The following is an 18,418-nucleotide window of genomic DNA, read 5'->3' as shown; positions in this document are numbered from 1 at the left end:
CTTAATACTCAAACACGTCCATTTTACATATTTCTCCTGGAGCTGATGGACTTCACATTCGAGAAGTGGACTAAGTGGCCTGCCCTTGAATCGCAGTAGCCTGCTGTGTTATTCTGTGAAAGGTGGACTTAAACTTTTAGGCTATACTTGGTGTATTCAAGTCTGTTTTAAATGTGTTTCAACTGGACCGAGGTCGTTTGGATGTTTGGTCTGTCCCATTGATTTTTGGTAGACGGACCATCTCCAGTTTGTTTTCCTTCTCAGACCTATTTTCAGATTAGTCTTATCTCAAAGGTGTTTGACTTTTTGATCTTCTGCTGGCTTTCTGTCATCAAACACAATGGAGAAGTCACTCACAACAAGTGGCTCTGTGCCTGCACTGCATTCGGGATCCTCAACTTAAGGTAGGGTTGACATAGCAGGATTGGTGACATGTGGGCGTGTTTTCTCTGAAATTGAGACATCTTGCAAAGGCGAGTGTGTGTGCTAGATACCAGTGGTGTTTGTGTGTGAGCGAGAGATAGAAAGTGTTTGTGCACAAATGGGAGAGTGGTGCTTCCAAAATGAAGAAATGGCTCTTCAAAATGAAACACATTTGAACTATTCAAATGAAGCTGCAGTTCTATGATTTTCTTGTTGTAGTACTTTTAAACACTTTATTTTCAACCTGATATTACCCTGTTTTGTGGACATGGTAAATTTATGATTTTTTTTTGTGAATAGTTTGAACCGGTTTTTTATTACCATGGTGTTCTTGAAAGTAATCGTACGTACGATTTAAATGTCATGGTTCTTGAATTTCAGTTGGTATATCAAAGTACCAATGTTTTACCATTCAAGATTGACCAATATCGGTTGTAACAATGTTTTCGGTCTTCCCCCCCTAATGTTTTGTTGAATTATACTTTATACTCATTATCATTCCTTTTGCATTAGAATTCCTCTTCCATTGTTCTGAATAGACGATTCTCTAAAAACATTTCTTTGGAAGATCTTTCCCACTGTCTGTCAGTTTACCCATGTAAGAGGATCTATGTAACGGTTTATCTAGGGCTTTATTCTGCAAGTAAACATACACATGCACACACTGTCTGTGTAATTTGAGATGCGAGTGCTTTGTTTTGAAGCGACAGATAGAGCCTTAAGATTTCTCTGTGTTCCTGTAGCCCAAATGTTAGAGCATGGCACTAGCAACAGCAAGAGCATAGGTTAAATTCTTAGGAAACACACAAATTAATAAAATATGTATCTTGAATTTACTGTCATGTAAATGTTAGAGTCCCTCTGTCACACTTTTATTTTATTTTAGTTTTAATATTGTAAGGCTGCCAAAGTTGATTTAAATAATTTAATGTTGTTAAGGGTTCAATATGTAACAATTTTCATGTAATATTCAGCCTTTTTTTGCCAATGTGTGAACGGCTTGTAACGCAACTTAAAAAATGTCCCCTCCGGACATCCTAGGTTGCTCCCAAGAGCCTTGCCTCAGACAGTTATAGCTTCTCTTTCGCTATTCAACAGCGACAACAAACTGCAACACTAGTTAATGTTATCTTAGAAATGGAATCCAGCAAAGTCTGGCTCCCAGCACAACACCGACTCCTATCCAAACTCCAAAAAAAACATTTATCTCCTGAAACCCATCAGGCTAAGCAGGAACGTGATTGTGGTCAAGCGAAAACTAGATTGAACATCGGCAGCGCATTTGATCCCTGGACGGAACTTCGTTCGGATTTGGGGATCAAAACCGACCCTGAATTGTCGTTCTTCTTATTGGACAGGTTACATAACTGCAAAACACTTCTTATTGGACAGGTTACATAACTGCAAAACATGTGAAATATAGTGCCACAAGTATTGATCTGTGTCATTTTAGCTAAACTACAATAACACATGAAATGGATGCTAGACAATGTTCAAGATAATGCAAAAAAACCCATTCATTACTGTAACATAACTTGGTTATACAGAAAATATATACATTCTATTATTATAAAACAATAGCGCATCGATATATTAAAATGACAGTTGTGATGGAATCACATCAATACTGAATTGTGAATTATAATGTACTGTCTATTTTATAAACAGCTACTGTCATCATCCACCAAATTTAGCTAATAAGCTGGCTAGCTAGCTAATGCCGACATAGACTATCTCAAAAATGCAGTCAATGTATCATGCAAAGAAAAGTGTTTACTTCAAACTACAGTCTCGCATAGTCAGACCCATGTTCCAGCACTGGAGAGTAAAATATAATATACAGTTTCAAAGTTTGTAGTAAAATAAACATAACTGTGTAATTTTAATTATGCTACCTCATCTGTCTGCATGATGCCAGTGGATCACGTTGTCTCTTTGTACGTTACATCATTGTTTTGGTCGATGCTCGCTCGTGTCCCTATGAAGTGTGTGCACGAGCAACAGGTAGCTGGCTGCAGTTCACTGAACGGCCACAGGTGTCATCAATATCAAGGGTTTCTGAATCTTACATACTGCACCTTTAAATATAGGGGTGTAATGATCCGTCAATCTGGATCGATCGAATCACCAACGTTATGATGTCATTGATTCATCGCGTAAACATCAATGTATATTTTAAGATGCACCTTTATTTTTTAATTCTCTTGCCAGAGCCTGTACGCATTTCCATCAGGTGATGCAGCAATCTTATAAAATTCATCTTGCTTTATAAACTCTAAATATTCTTCTCATATTGCCACACGGATGAGGATGGAGTGATTGAAGCCTGGAGTTGCTCTGTGCTCTGTCCGTGCTCGCCCAACAACAGGGCTGTGAGCTCCGGTTACAGGATAGTGCAGAGCACTATTGGGCTTCCCTCGATATCGTTGTGCATGCAACATATTTTAATTTTACATGAAAAGTTTCTATTTTAAAGTGCTATAAAGCAATTCAACCAATTAAAATGGCTAAACCGATGCAATATTCTGAACAATGCTGACGAGGGAAAGAGAAATCACCTGCCCTGCCCCAACATCAATTACAAGACTTTTCACATCTACACATAAACACCCTTACTAAACTTTATCACAAAACCTTAACAGAATTTTTCAATTCAGCTTTGGAAGTTGTAGCTAAGAGAAGAAAAAAAACACTGATCGCACATACTCTGTCGGGGGATGTAAGTATTTTGGATTGAAATACTTACTTGATTGTTGCAGAGATGACATTCAACAAGGCAATGTGCTGTCATCAAATGATTTATGATCACATGTATGTGACTATTTTTTTATTATTTATTTTTCTGTATGATTTTTTTCAACAACTGAAGTACCTTATTTTGTTGGGGATGTCCCAATCTGGATACTTGATTTGCACTTTTCAGAGAGCTCATTAAAATATTCAAATTATGTTTTGGTTGCCCTTGTGAAATAATAAATGTAAGTGATTGTGTAAAATATAGCACTTAATATCGTAATATTGAACACATGCCCCTGAATCGAAATTGCATCTCATCAGACATTGAGGCAAACATCGGATTGCTGGCTGAGAGAATCGAGATATGATCGTATTGTGGTGAAACTTGCAATTTACATCATTAGTGAAAGTAATATTAATTTGTTTTAATTTAAATACATTTTATTTAGTTTTGGAGTCATTTTTAAGGTATTTCTGTTTAGTTTAAGTTTTTCAGCAGCATGTAGCTTTTGACCTGAATCTATTGATAGAGAGTTCCTAACTCATTGGTGCCATGATGCACCGATTGTACATCATTGGGAAATTTAGGTCACGTCACATAATTAAGTATGTCATGCTGATCAGTTGTTGAGTTTGTGTGTGTGTGTTAGAGAGAGAGCGCGAGAGGGAGAGAGAGAGAGAGAGAGTGTGTTTGGTTTGGCTTGGCTTGGCAAGGCAGGGCTCTTGCCTCTTGTGTTGCAGTGCAGTGGGGTGATATCTAGAGGCCAGAGCTTGGCTCTCTAACAAAGAGAACCCTGTTGATTGAAAAACAGCTGAGACGGGGTAAAGTACAGCATTGTTCATCCCCTTTAAACCTGATGGTAAAAAATAAACAACACAGTTTTAGCATTCCTAGCAGTCTGGCAGTTTAATGATAGGAGCCTGTGATCTTTTCCTCAGGGTTTTTTTCTTTATCTTGTTTATTGCAAATGTTCTGTTGAAATTTAAGGGCATAGATGAGCAATATTTTCCACTAGTGGGAATGTATTTGTAACTTTGTCTGCTGTTAATGTCTTGTACTGTTTCTAATAGTCGACCGTTATGAGTTTTTTAGTGGCCTATTTCGATACCAATTCATTGAGAGCTGGGTGGCCAATTCCATCCATCCATCCATCCATCCATCCATCCATCCATCCAAAGACTGACCATTACTATTTTAACAATTATTGGTTTGATTCAGTTTTTTTCTAGGTTTGCAGTGATGCCTGTTCACACTTCTCTTTTTCTCTACCTCTTAAATATTGCTTCTCATTCTTGTGGTAACTTTTGTTTTCACATCATCATTTCCTCTTCTATTTGGTGACCCCAATGTTTCACAGCCACCCTTTTGATGTTGAGTTCATGTAGCTGAACTCTGCTGCCCTCATCATTTTGTCACAGTGTGACATTTTGAACAAAAGTTGCATTTGCATTTTACCCCCTCCATTTTCTATGGGAAAAACATGCTGATTCACAATGTAATTGTCAGTTATTTCTTTTAGCATGAATGCTTTGTAGGCTTTTGTGGGATGTCTGTCTGCCGAGGGATTAAGCAGTATCTCCAAAAGGAGTTTTGTCAGAGTGAGACGGTCCGAACCCACAGTGTCCACTGCATGGATCAACAGGATCAAATGCCAAAAATGGCTGCAATGACCTTTCTAGGATTGAAACATCTCACAATGCTCTCCATATAGTTACTTGGTGCTCATTTGATGCAATTCTCTTATACTTAACAGTGATTTATTTATTTTACAGATAATATAAATGTATTTATTTATATCTGTCGAGAATTCATTTTAGCTAGGCTGTGAGCAAGTTGGAAGCTTAGTCTAATCCCCTTCAAATAGACATGTGTTGTACAATGCGGTGATGAGCTTTGTTGACTAATTTATTCTGATTGATATATTATTTGAAAACACTGAAATTTAAAAACAATTATTGTAAGGTGACATTGTTTCCCAACAAAAACATCTTCATGAAAAATGGGTGCCAGATCGGCTGGTTTAAGTATTTCTGTAATTGCTGATTTCCTGGGATTTTCAAGCACAACAGAATCTAGAATTTACTCTGAATGGTGCCAAAAACAAAATCATCCAGTGAGCAGCAGTTCTGTGGATGGAAACACCTTGTTTATGAGAGAGGTCAACAGAGAATGGCTAGACTGGTTCGAACTGACAAAGTCTACGTTAAATCAGATAACCGCTCTGTAAAATTGTGGTGAGAAGAATAGAATGGTATTTTGAGATGTGGGTTGGTGCTGTTTTGGCACCACGAGGAGGACCTACACAATATTAGGTAGTAGGGCTGCCCCCTAATTGTCGACCAAACGTTAGTCGATGAGAAGAGTCTTGGCCAACCAAGTTTTGATTGGCTGGTTGGTCGCAGAAAAAAATAATTCCACAGAAATCCGACGAACCGCTGAAAAAGATTACCGCTGGTTAGATGCTAGGTAGTACTACGGGATCATTTTCGTAATGCAGGTTTAGGGTTACGCCTACACAGTAAAGCGAATCACCTTGATTTCAAACTTTTAACTTTATTTGAACTAAACTTTAAAATGAATCTGGAAAAAATTAAGTGCAATTAAAATGTGTGAAATAACACATCAAATTTTACTCTAAAACGAAACAAAAAAAGCAATTAAAATAATCAAGTGATAAATGTGTATATATAGTATATATATAAAGTAACCACCTTTCCTTTTACTGTCAGGCAAGTATCCGTCTAAACATGCAGGCCGAAAATTACTTACACAAATGAAGACATAAAAATAATTATTATAATGATGATATTCACTGAAATATAAACCATATCATGGTTCGAGGTGAATGTGTTTTTGTATTATTTTATGTTTTAATCACAGATGTATATGCTGCAGAGTTGTGGTCACAGTGAACTGCTCTGTGGATATAAAGCAAACTGAACCTCCTGAGGTCATATGCAGCACTCATAGACAGGGTTGGGAAGTAACGGAATACATGTAATGGGATTACGTATTTAAAATACAAAATATAAGTAACTGTATTCCACTACAGTTTTAATCATAAGTAATTAGAATACTGTTACATTCAAAAAGTATTTTGATAACTTAAGAGATTACTTTAATTTTATTGTCATTCCTTTCATTTAATATTTAGTCCTTTCAGATGGAAAACATTTATACATATAAATGATGCGATCCAAAATGCTTATGAACAGCGTTGAAACACTTTCTTATGAGTTATATTCATACAAGCAGACAGAGAAGTACGTTTTAGCAGGAGCATGCACGTTACCAGGCACGATCATATTTTTTTAATCAAGAAAATTCACTTTGGATCATAATTTCTTTTTTTATAGTAAGACCTTTGATATTAGGGCAAAAATCGTATTCTTGATAATGATTTTTGTGATGATTTCCTGTAAAAATATCTGAAAATCCTTAAAACAAGATAAATTTGATTAATTGGTTTAGATACAGTGTTGTTTACACTGCATAAGATATTTAGGTTTTTCAGAGAATGTATTTTTAACATGTGTATTTTGTCTTACTGTACTTTTTATAGTCAAATCAAGTGAAAAAAATCTGCCAGAGCGGAAGAAGTAATCCAAAGTATTTAGAATACATTACTGACCTTGAGTAATCTAACGGAATACTTTACAAATTACATTTTACAACATGTATTCTGTAATCTGAAGTGGAATACATTTCAAAAGTAACCCTCCCAACACTGCTCATAAATGATACTGTTCTTGCAAATAAAAAGACAAAGAAAGTGTGAGAACCCTTTACATGTGCGTGTTCCACGAGACTGCATGCCTCTCTACAAACATACATGTGCATATACGGCTTTTCTGTCATCTGTTCTTAATAATTTAATAAAGTGCGTTTCTTCAAGCATGTGTCTGTGTGTCTACAGGCAAATTATTTGTAATATTAATTTGATAATAATAATAATAATTGCCTTAAAAATAAAATAATAATAATTGCATACATGGGAAAATGAGCCAAATATCATCTTGACATCGTCAAAGGCCTCAGCTCTTGGTGATCACTCGGACCATCGTCGATTCCAGAGATCATCGTTTGTCGGCACAACCCTAATGTGCATTTCTCTCTATAAATTAACAAAATGTTCAGACAGTGTCTTTGCTGGTTTTTCCGACACATTCGTGATCATTACCGCTTTTGCGGGTGTCGCTGCGGCTCCCTTTGTGTGTGCGCTTGTAAAATTTATATTTTAAAGGCTCATTATTACGGTTTAGTATTTCTCTGTAATGTAGAACTGTGTTAGCAATGTTACTTATAACATTCTTTGTCAGCCCTGGAACTCAAACCATTTTCTGATGCCCCACCAAAAATATATATTTACAGTAAGTAATTAAATTAACTAGGGCTGCACCATTTGGATAAAAAGTCATATTCCGATTATTTTGAAAAATATTGCGATTTGAACTGCGATTATTAAGTTTGGTCCTTTTTAAGAGGGTTCAAGTGTGAAACCCCTGTAGCCTTTTTGCCACAAACAAATAAATAGGTAAACAGTGAAACAATGTCTTCTTCATATCCAAAAGTTACCATCCGCCATGTACCTGTTATTGTCCATTTTGTGACAGGATCTCAGCCCACTAATCATCCTCATCATTAGTTTTTGAAACACAGTCAACTTGAATATTAGGGATGCTCCAGTCAGGATTTTAACATCCGATACCGATCTCCAATTTTCTTTTCATCTCATCAATCGATGTTGATCATTTAACTTTTTATCAGCAGCTCTGTCAAAACTGATTATATGTAAGCTTTCTGTTCAATGTCACTGTTAACTAAATTTCCCTGTTGGTAAAACCATAGTTGTTGTAAAAAGGAATTTGATAATATTGATTGAATAATTCAGTATACACAAAATAAAAAGGAGATGTTTCTGTACTCTACAGGTGTTACTGTTAATTAGAGGTCGACCGATATTGGTTTTTTCAGGCCGATGCCGATCTTTTGAAATCCGGGTCGGCCGATGGCCGATTAATGCTGCCGATTTATTTTGGCCGATATGTGCTTGTTTTTAACCTCTTATTTGAACCTTTTATTTGAAAGATAATAAATAATTACTTAAGATAGACAACATTTCTCAACAAATACATTTATTGAACAATTGACCAATCTGCACTTGTACACTTAAAATTAAAAATGTATAATGTAAAAACATATTGTATAACTAATGTATAACAAATATATTAAATAAACAAAGCAGGTGTTACAAACTGCTCCGAGACACGAAGGTTGAGATCCAAATGCAGCTTTAAATAAGGGGCAATCCAGACACATAATCCAATATTCAGAGCGTCCAAGAGAAGCACAGGCATAACTAGGGATGGGTATCGTTAAGGTTTTAATGGTATTACTACTCTTACCGATACTGCTTATCGATCCGATACTTCAACGGTATTCTTAACGTTCTTTGTTATATATATATATATATATATATATATATATATATATATATATATATATATATATATATATATATATATATATAATTTTATTTCAGGAAGGTCTAACATTACTGTCCATGTGTGGTCTAAAAAGAAATCTAATAAAGTAATCAATTGTAAAATAACACTGCATATTTTATCATAGATAGATTAATGCTTATTAATCTATCTATACAGCAGAACCGATAACGTCCGAGCTTACCAAAGCCAGTCCTTCAATAGCCTATAGTGCGTTGGTATCTTTTTTATTACTTATTTCTCTGCATTGAGTGACAACCCTCTCAAATATAAGACACACAAACAGAACAAATAAAAGTCTCAGATTCACTGTCTGTAATTGCAAAATTCTTGCTTCCTTATTGTGACATGATAGCAACCCTTCTGCTGTGATAATGCAACTTCAACTACGCTATCAATATCCAAAGTAGCCGAACGTCGCGTTTGTCACGTTTTTTTCTTGAAATTGGCAGTAGGCCTAACATATAAAAAGTTTTTAATTAAATCTAAAGAAGTTATACAAATTTAACCCTTACTGTTTTCTCCAAGGAACTTAGCTCCTTCCTTAGACACTGGATGAGGTCTGCTCACTCTGCTGGAAAATGACTCTAGGGGCAGCGTGCATCGAACACGTGTTCCACAACAACACTAGGCTGCCCATAGATGCGCCTGCCTAATAATCGGCTTGATATGCGTGGATATTGGCCGATGCCGATTATGTTAAAAAATGCAAAAAATCGGCCGATTAATCGGCCGGCCGATTAATCGGTCAACCTCTACTGTTAATGCTGTTTACTCAGCAGTCAAATAATATATATATATATATATATAATTTTTTGTAATTTTTTTTATATGTTTTATTACATGCCGATAACCTACATAGAAAATACTTGCCTGGGGGCTTTATTAAGAGAGTTACAGAGTTTACTGACTTTTCGGAAAGGGATTTTGCAGTGCATGCTAAATTAATTAAATGATTCCCCTCTTCTCCTTTTAGGCATGGAAGAAGCGATGGTTTGTCCTGCGCAGTGGGAGGCTCACAGGAGATCCAGATGTGCTGGAATACTACAAGAATGACCATGCCAAGAAGCCCATCCGCGTGATTGATCTGAACCTGTGCGAGCAGGTTGACGCCGGTCTCACATTCAACAAGAAGGACCTGGAGCACAGCTTCATCTTTGACATCAAGACTATCGACCGGATATTTTACCTGGTGGCTGACACTGAAGAGGAGATGAACAAGTGGGTACGCTGCATCTGTGACATCTGTGGCTTCAACCCCACCGATACGGAAGGTAATTTATGTCATACACACACACACACACACACACACACACACACACACACACACACACCAGTGCATACTGATATACATTTCAAAAGTGATTCTTGGGCTATGTTCACACAGGCAGAAATAATAAAAAAAAAAAAATTGGACGCTGTCACTCTAATCTGTTTAGGTTTTTGTAGTCTGAACGGGACAAAAACACATTAAATCAGATTTTAACATGCCTCATCCAAACCACTTTCTTAGGTGGTTTGGAATCTGATTAAAATCTTATTTTTCTTAATGCGTCTCAGTCTGAATGGTCAGTTCGGATTTCATGTATTTTTTAATTTTTTTTGTCATGTTTTGCGACGAGAAAAGATACTGCTCTTCAAAACGGCATAATTATTGCCTTCACAGAGCACTTCAAATTTAATACATTAATGATGGCCATGCAGTAGGATCATTACAAACAGAATTTTTAATACAAATTATTTCAAAAATGAGTTCAGCCTGTTTTATTACACATTTCAGACCTACAAAACTCTCACAGTGGAATGTAAAGTCTTTAGGAGACAGGGCATAGAGATCATCACTTCTGAATTGAACACACCCATATGTCGTTTATATGTTACTGGGCACGCAAACCTCATAATATTACAGACATTGGCTTAACTTACTCAAAGAGGTCCAGTAACCCATACCGGTTGCGAGAAACCACAACGCGATAAAGTTTTGAATGTCACGCAAATAAGGGACGCTTGAGCATTTTGAGGGGTTCTAAATACAATTATTATTTAATAATTTTTATACACAATATACAATCATATCAATCAAACTACACAATGATGACTTAAGACTTTATTACAACTTTCATTTTCTGTTAATGCATGATTTTCTGTAAAGCTGCTTTGAAATGATGTGTGTTGTGAAAAACACTATACAAATGAATATGATGACTTGAAAAATAGTATTTTTCCTTCAGTGTGAACAAAGCCTTGGACGTTAACATTAGCTTATAGTTTTATGTTATATTGCTATATATTCAAGCAAATCTGTTTTATTGCTTATTGCTTTTATAAAGTGGTTAATACATAGTAGAATTATTAAGGACTCACAATTTAATTCAAACTATATTTTATTAAGCAACTTCAGCAAATGCCATTTTTCCACTAGACACAGTTCTTGACATAACCGAACGTTTATATCCAAGAAAGAAAAAAAAAAGAAGATATTTCCAATATGTGTGCTGCACTGTGACATGGAGGACGTTTTGTTTTGCATCACAGCTGTTGTTATATTGTGTTTTTTAGTACTGCTGGAATGCAATATTGGCCAATCAACATCCAGGATTGGAACTATCAATTGTATAATTCAATAATTCATGTTTTTTGAGACGTTTAACATGTAGGCCTGCATATGTTAGGGGAGGTGTCAAGTGTCTGGCAAATACATGGCATAGATTCTTGCACTCACTGGCCCTGCCGGCTTAATACTGATACAAGAACGAAGGGCCAAAGCCCAAACTTTCCCACAAGATTGACTGTATATTAAGGCATCTCAGGATCTCGGCTACAGTTTTCATCTCTCTCTCCAAGTGACCTTTGACCTTTTGTGTCATAGTAGCGCGTAGAAGTATTATACAGCGAGACTTTGATTTTAATGGAGATCAGATGTACATTATTTGATGCGTATGGTGAAATCCGAAGGCAGAAGTGGCTTTAATTTATGAACATTTAGACTAAGGAGAGATGTTGTGAATAAATAGACAATTAAGAAAATAAATGGTTTGTCCATATTTTCCTAGTGATTGATGGTATTTTTATAGGTTTGGTGTCTGTATGCTTGCATCTATCACTGGACCTGTCATTTATATCATGCTTTCTTCTTCATTCTGTGAATGGGATCTACATGAGATGTTAAATAAGTTGTTATAGCCACTCCATGATAATAGAAATTAAGATATATGCTGTAGATATTGTGTAATTTGTAATGTTTATATTCTGCATTTATGGTGCTAATGCTAGCATGCTAACCTTGGCCATAGTTTGCACCTCTTACCCTCTTTTATTGTATTTTATGATGGAATTTATAAAAAAAATTGTCCATGTAAGATCATGAAAAAGGGTTTTTAATACTTGTTATTAAAATAAATTTGATGCTACTGCAAAGATGGGTTTGGGTAATATGGGTGTTACTATGGCAGACAGATAAGATAAGTCAATGAGCAGAATACAGAAAAAAGAATACTAATTGGAGGCACATCATGAATGGCTTACAGACTGCTGATCCTTCCAAACATGAACATTTCTAGCATTCGCAAGGTCTAATTTGCATGTATACATGCTGGCAAAGCTGAGCTACAATTGCATTATGTAAGTCTGAGTGGCAGGGCGGAGGGCGGGGCCGGGTCGTGATCCTACACACCCGGTCCCGTATTAGGCTAATCAAGCCTTCGAGAGGGATAAAGGTCGACTGCAGAGGATTGTGCGGGAGAGAGAGATCATTAACGGACATGTCTGTCATGTGTGTTTGTGTCTTAAGTTTCTCATTAAAATATTATTTATATCGTCAAGCCGGTTCTCGCCGCCTCCTTTCCATTGATCCCTTTACAGTCTGTTATTTCAATTTTGCAAAAACAGGACCAGTACAATTTCAGTCAGAAATAATTTACATGACATTTAGATTTGTATAATTATTTTTTTTGCTTTAGTCTGACTTAAATCAAGCTTTTAAAGTGCATGCAAACAGAGCTGTAACAATGAATCGATAATTAAAATCATTGACAATGGATTTCTTTATTGATTAGTTGGATATGTGTGGCGAGCATATACAAGCTCATCAGTGACATCACTTTACAGGAGTGAAAAATGTATTTGCATGATGAAACTGGTTTGATCAACCAGAGTTGAGGTGGAAAAAAAGATGTCCAGCACACGAGAGCACTTTATAAACACTTTAAAGAAGATCATAATAAGCATACAGTTTAATGTTGACTGGGCACTGCGTCAGTTGCATTGAGAGTGCTTGTGCTGTTGATGTGCTAGAGAGTTGTTTCTCTTTAGTGCGTAACTTACATTTTACTGCTATTTTCTATGTTTTATATTGTACCCTATATATGTAATGAATTAAAAATCACAAAACTGTCTTTACTACATGCGAGTCTCCATGTAACAAAGTGAAAGGGAAAGGAGGCGGTGAGAATCGACTTAACAACAAAAATAATCATTTATTTAACAAACAAAAAGACAAACACGAACACATGCTGGGCAGCTGCCCGTTACACTCTGTCTCTGGAACTGCCACATCCGGTCGCCTTTATCCCTCTCGAGGGCTTGATTAGCCAGATTAGGGGCCGGGTGTGCAGCGTCACGTCAGGAGAGAGAGAGGAAAAAAACATACTCGCTTGTTCTTCGATACGCCGTAGCCTGGTCCTCGGTTACTCCTCCACCCTCTAGTGGACAACAGCCACGTCTCCCCGGGCGGATCGTAGACAGTCCTCCGGCGGATGGAACGCGCCGATGAATTTTCGGTGGACAGAAGGGGCCTCCCCCTCCCCTGGCAGCGGTTCTCCTGCTCCAGGCGGTCGGCCAGGAGCCCTTCCCTGTTTGCGGTCGGCGGCCCTCTCGACCCCGCCACGCTTTAGCGGCTTGTAGGGGTCTCCTCCACCCCTGACAGTGGCCCTGACTACTCCAGGTGGTCGGCTAGGAGCCCCTCCTCCCCTCGTGGTCAGCTGCCGTTCCTCCACTCTCAGGCGGGGTGGATGGTAGAAGCGAGGATTCTACTATGGCACATCCATCCTCCTTCCTGGGTTGTGGCACCAGTTTAACGAAGTAAAAGGGAAAGGTGGAGATGAGAACTGGCTTGACAACATAAATAATAATTTAATGATTAAAAGACAAACACATGCCAGGCTGCTGCCCGTAATCTCTCTCTCTCTCTGGAACTGCTGCCTCCGGTCACCTTTATCCCTCTTGAGGGCTTGATTAGCCTGATTAGGGCCCAAGTGTGCTGCATCACGACCCAGCCCCACCCTCCTCCCTGCCACACTTCAATAAATTTAACTGAGCATGTGCCTGCACACATCCATGTCAATCAAACCGATCGCAATGGAGAAAGGGAGCACCATCATTTGATTAAACTGTGCTTTGCAGTTCAGTAATCGTGCAACATCATACTGTAATTTCAGGCATTTACAAGTAGGGTGACATGCTATAATTACAGCATTTTTCAATAAAACAAAAATGCAGTTATGATGGCAAATTTTAATATTGTCATAGATATTAAGAAATGTATATAATAATCTAAAGTATTAGGCTGCATGACTAGTTCAAGAAGTTGAAAATGTAATGTTATCAGGCAATTGTTTTTGCTGTATTGAAAATGTGTCTGATCAATAAAGGACAATACAGCATTGAAGAGTTAATTTGGACTGTTTTAACACATAGTAGCCTGCCATTATTACCCACCAACACTAATGAGGGCAGTGAGAATACAAATATGCAGGGGGGATTTTCCAGTGCTTGGACGAATCCTCAAGCAGCAATTCATATACATGAATGAATAAATAAATAAATGTAGAACTAAATATATGTAAAAAATAAATCGATGTAGAAATAAATAATTGAGGGAATAAATAAATGTGGAAATACACTGGCGGACAAAAGTTTGGAATAAGGTACAGATTTTGCTCTTATGGAAACTGATCACAATGTATAGTCAGGACATTAATAAAGTGGAAAAATTACAATTTAAATTACTTCAATTGTCAAATCTCTCAGTTTATCCAGATACTCAGGTGACATTTCACCTCACGCTTCCTGTATCATTGTCGGGCACTCCTCGCATACCTCACAGTCTAGCTGATCCCACAAAACTCAATGGGGTTAAAATCCATAACACTCTTTTTCAATTATCTGTTGTCCAATGTCTGTGCTTCTTTGCACACTCTAAACTTTTCTTATTTTATTTTCTGTTTCAAAAGTTGATTTTTCTTTGCAAATCTTCCTATAAGGCCTACAGCCCTGAGCCTTCTCTTTACAGTTGTACATGAAACTGGTGTTAAGCAGGTAGAATTCAATGAAGATGTCAGCTGAGGACATGCGAGGCATCTATTTCTCAAACTAGGGACTCTTATGTACTTATCCTCTTGTTTAGTTGTACATCTGGCCTTCCACATCTCTTTCTGTCCTTGTTAGAGCCAGTTGTCCTTTGTCTTTGAAGACTGTAGTTTACACTTTTTTATGAAATCTTTCAAGGACTGTATAGCCTTCATTCCTCAAAACAATGATTTACTGATGAGTTTCTAGAGAAAGCGGTTTCTTTTTGTGCCATTTTTGACCTAATATTGACCTTAAGACATGTCAGTCTATTGTGTACTGTGGTTACTCAAAAACAAAGACAATGCTAAGCTTCGTTTAACAAACCAAATATCTTTGAACTGTGTTTGATATAAGGGCAAGTGATTTTCTTGTACCAAATTAGCAGTTTAGCATGATTACTCAAAGATAAGCTGTTGGATTGATGGCTGCTGGAAATGGGGCATGTCTAGATTTGATCAAAAAATGACTTTATTCAAATAGTTATGTTGTTGTTTTTTAAATCAGTAATGCCCTGACTATACTTTGTGATCAGTTGAATGCCACTTTGGTGAATTAAAGTACCAATTTCCTTCAGAAACTGTTCATTACTCTAAACTTTTGGCCACCAGTGTAAATTAATACAATTATACATAAGGAAATAAAAGTATACATGCTTATGTATGTATGTTATGATTGTAACATTTATTTATGTATTTATATGTACACTTTTTTAATTTTGTACATTTATTTGCAAAACCATTTAATTATTTCTTTTTTATTTTCTCCCCAATTTTGAATACCCAATTCCCAATGCGCTCCAAGTCCTCGTGGTGCCATATGAACTCCCCTCAATCCGGGTGGCGGAGGACGAATCTGTTGCCTCGGTGTCTAAGACAGTCAATCCGTGCATCTTTATCACATGGCTTGTTGTGCTCATTATCGTGGAGACATAGCGCATGTCAGGGCTCATGCTTTTCTCTGCGGCATCCACGCACAACTTAGCACGCACCCCACCGAGAGCGAGAACCACATTATAGCGACCACGAGGAGTTTATCCCATGTGATTCTACCCTCTCTAGCAACCGGGCCAATTTGGTTGCTTAGGACACCTGGCTGGAGTCACTCATCTTTTACTGAGCTACCCAGGCCCTACAAAAAATATTTTTATATTTATTTTTGATAACAGCAGTTCTCATCCTCAATACAGGGAGGGGGAGAAAGACTAAGAGGAGGAAAATTTAAAGAAAACAATTGTGGAGAGACAAAGTGGCCCTGACAGCCTTGAGCTGCCTGCACTTAGAAAGTAAAATGCACCCAGTGAGTGAGTGGGTGTGTGTGGGTTTTAATGTGTGTGTGCACAAGTGATGTGTTTGTGTGTGTTTTAGAGAAAAAATGAAAGCAGAGTTTGAAGAGAGACTAAAATATGTGCAACCACCCTATGAGCTGCACTCTGCTGACCTTGAGAGTAGGCTGTTCAAAGAGAGATGGAAATAAAATAAAAAGCCAGAGATAAACAAAAGGTCTTTTAAAAGACTATAGACAAAACACTTTACAAGACATTCTAGATGGCACATAAAAATGGAGACTTGGCAAGAACTGGATTAGTGCCACTTTCATTAGGATCTTGTGTTCAGGGTTCCTCTTTACGCAGTTCTGCACTTGTATATGGCGTGTGTAGGAGGGCTGCCTTCAACTTCATCAGTACCTTTAAAAACTTTGGCCCAAGATTACAATTATTTGCCTTGATATTTTATATTAAAGGGTGCACTCAGTATTTGTTTGCTGATTGCTAAATATTTAAAAAGAAAGTAGAATAGTATTTTTGAAAAAGTGCAACAACTCACTTCGACAACACATGATAGAGATAGCTTTACATTAGAATGTGAGTGGAAACAAAAACAAAAGGGTTTTGGAGCACTTTGCTGTATTTCAATGATGACACAAATGTGTGAACCTGTGAACAGTTTGCTAATCAAACATTTAGATGTTTTGTTCAAACTTTTGAGAATGAAGTGAGAACAGCACTCAGCGGGCATTGCAACCAGGACTGCTTTGAGACTTAACAAATGCATTTATATTTATTCTTGCAAGGATTGTTTTAATAAAAGTTTACAATGTCAATTACCACTGAATTATTGATTTATCCTTTTTCTAAAGAAAACAATCACTTTTAGGCACTTTTAATATGTGTGAACCATATTATACCAAATACTCAAACCATTAACATTAACCCTCTGGGGTCTTAGGGTATTTTGGGCCCTGGAGAAGTTTTGACATGCCTTGACATTTGTGCTTTTTTCAGTTGCTTAAAAACATATTAATGGCTAAAGTCTGATAACACTGTTATCAGCACAAACTTGGCTACAATAATATGTGAGCAACATGTGTGTACAGGTTTGTATTTTTGAGAAAATAATGTTTATGCATGTTTTTGAAAAAACTAAAATTTTAAGTCACTGAAATAAGGCCATAAAACAGATACTAAACATTTGTCCACAAGACTTTTGAGAACCACCCTGATCACTCATTCATACAAACAATATAGTAATTTAACTTTTGTAAGACAATTGTAGTGTTGAAAGGTAATATGCGAGGAGGCGTGAACTATCATGAATATAGAGGTAATTTACACCTGAGAGATAAAAGACCCTCCCCTGGGCCTATCAATGAGGGATAGAGAATGAATGTGAGGAGACTTAATGATCAAAATCAAGTTTTAAGTTAAAAGAAGAAATCTGACTATACATTTTCTTTACATAAAGACTTTACTTAATTTTAGACCTACACTACCATTTAAAAGAAGTCTCTTCTGCTCACTGCATTTATTTGATCCAAAATACTGAAACAACATTGATATTCTGAACTCGTTTTACAATTTATAAGAACCGTTTTCTATTTAAATATATTGTAAAAGGCAACTTGTGATCAAAGCTGAATTTTATATTATAGATCAAATATAATCTAAACATTCATGTTATTTTTACATCATATCATATTACATACCATATTTATATTATACAGCATACAATTGAAATACCTGCTTTAGCCTAAACAGCATTTAAATGTAAATAAAACTTGCTTATTAGGACATATTTCAAATGTCAATACCCTGAATCCTGTCTGGCAAGTCTGTAAACAGTCCGCTAATTAATAGCATGTCAGCTAATGAAAACTAATTGACTTACTCGTCCAAAATTGTTTCCCGGCTGGATCAAGTCTCTCTTCAAAATACAAATGTTCATCGGAGTCCCGCGCTTCTTCTGAGGAAAATGTTAACTCTTCCTTAATATCCAGGAGATTCCTCGAATGTGCATCGTTACAAACACGCAGAAAATTTGAGTTGTGTTGTGTTTACATCAAACCTCTGAACACTGTCAGGGGCGTGTACATTTGCATTGATAGTCTCCGTACATTAGCGTATGAATGG

General features: G+C 36.8%; 1 protein-coding gene across 7 annotated transcripts in view; it reads left to right on the top strand.

Moving 5' to 3' along the window:
- LOC127644021 (GRB2-associated-binding protein 1-like) overlaps window positions 1-18,418 on the top strand; it is a 120,203-nt gene that overhangs the window by 69,477 nt on the left and 32,308 nt on the right. For all 7 annotated transcript variants that reach the window (XM_052127015.1, XM_052127017.1, XM_052127016.1 and 4 more), the window contains one exon: window positions 9,641-9,938. In XM_052127015.1, coding sequence (XP_051982975.1) covers window positions 9,641-9,938 — 298 coding nt within the window. The remainder of the gene's footprint in view (window positions 1-9,640; window positions 9,939-18,418) is intronic.

The sequence above is a fragment of the Xyrauchen texanus genome, chromosome 5 (assembly GCF_025860055.1).
Source record: "Xyrauchen texanus isolate HMW12.3.18 chromosome 5, RBS_HiC_50CHRs, whole genome shotgun sequence".
Taxonomy (NCBI): Eukaryota; Metazoa; Chordata; class Actinopteri; order Cypriniformes; family Catostomidae; genus Xyrauchen; species Xyrauchen texanus.
This window is presented reverse-complemented; position numbering and strand designations above follow the sequence as displayed.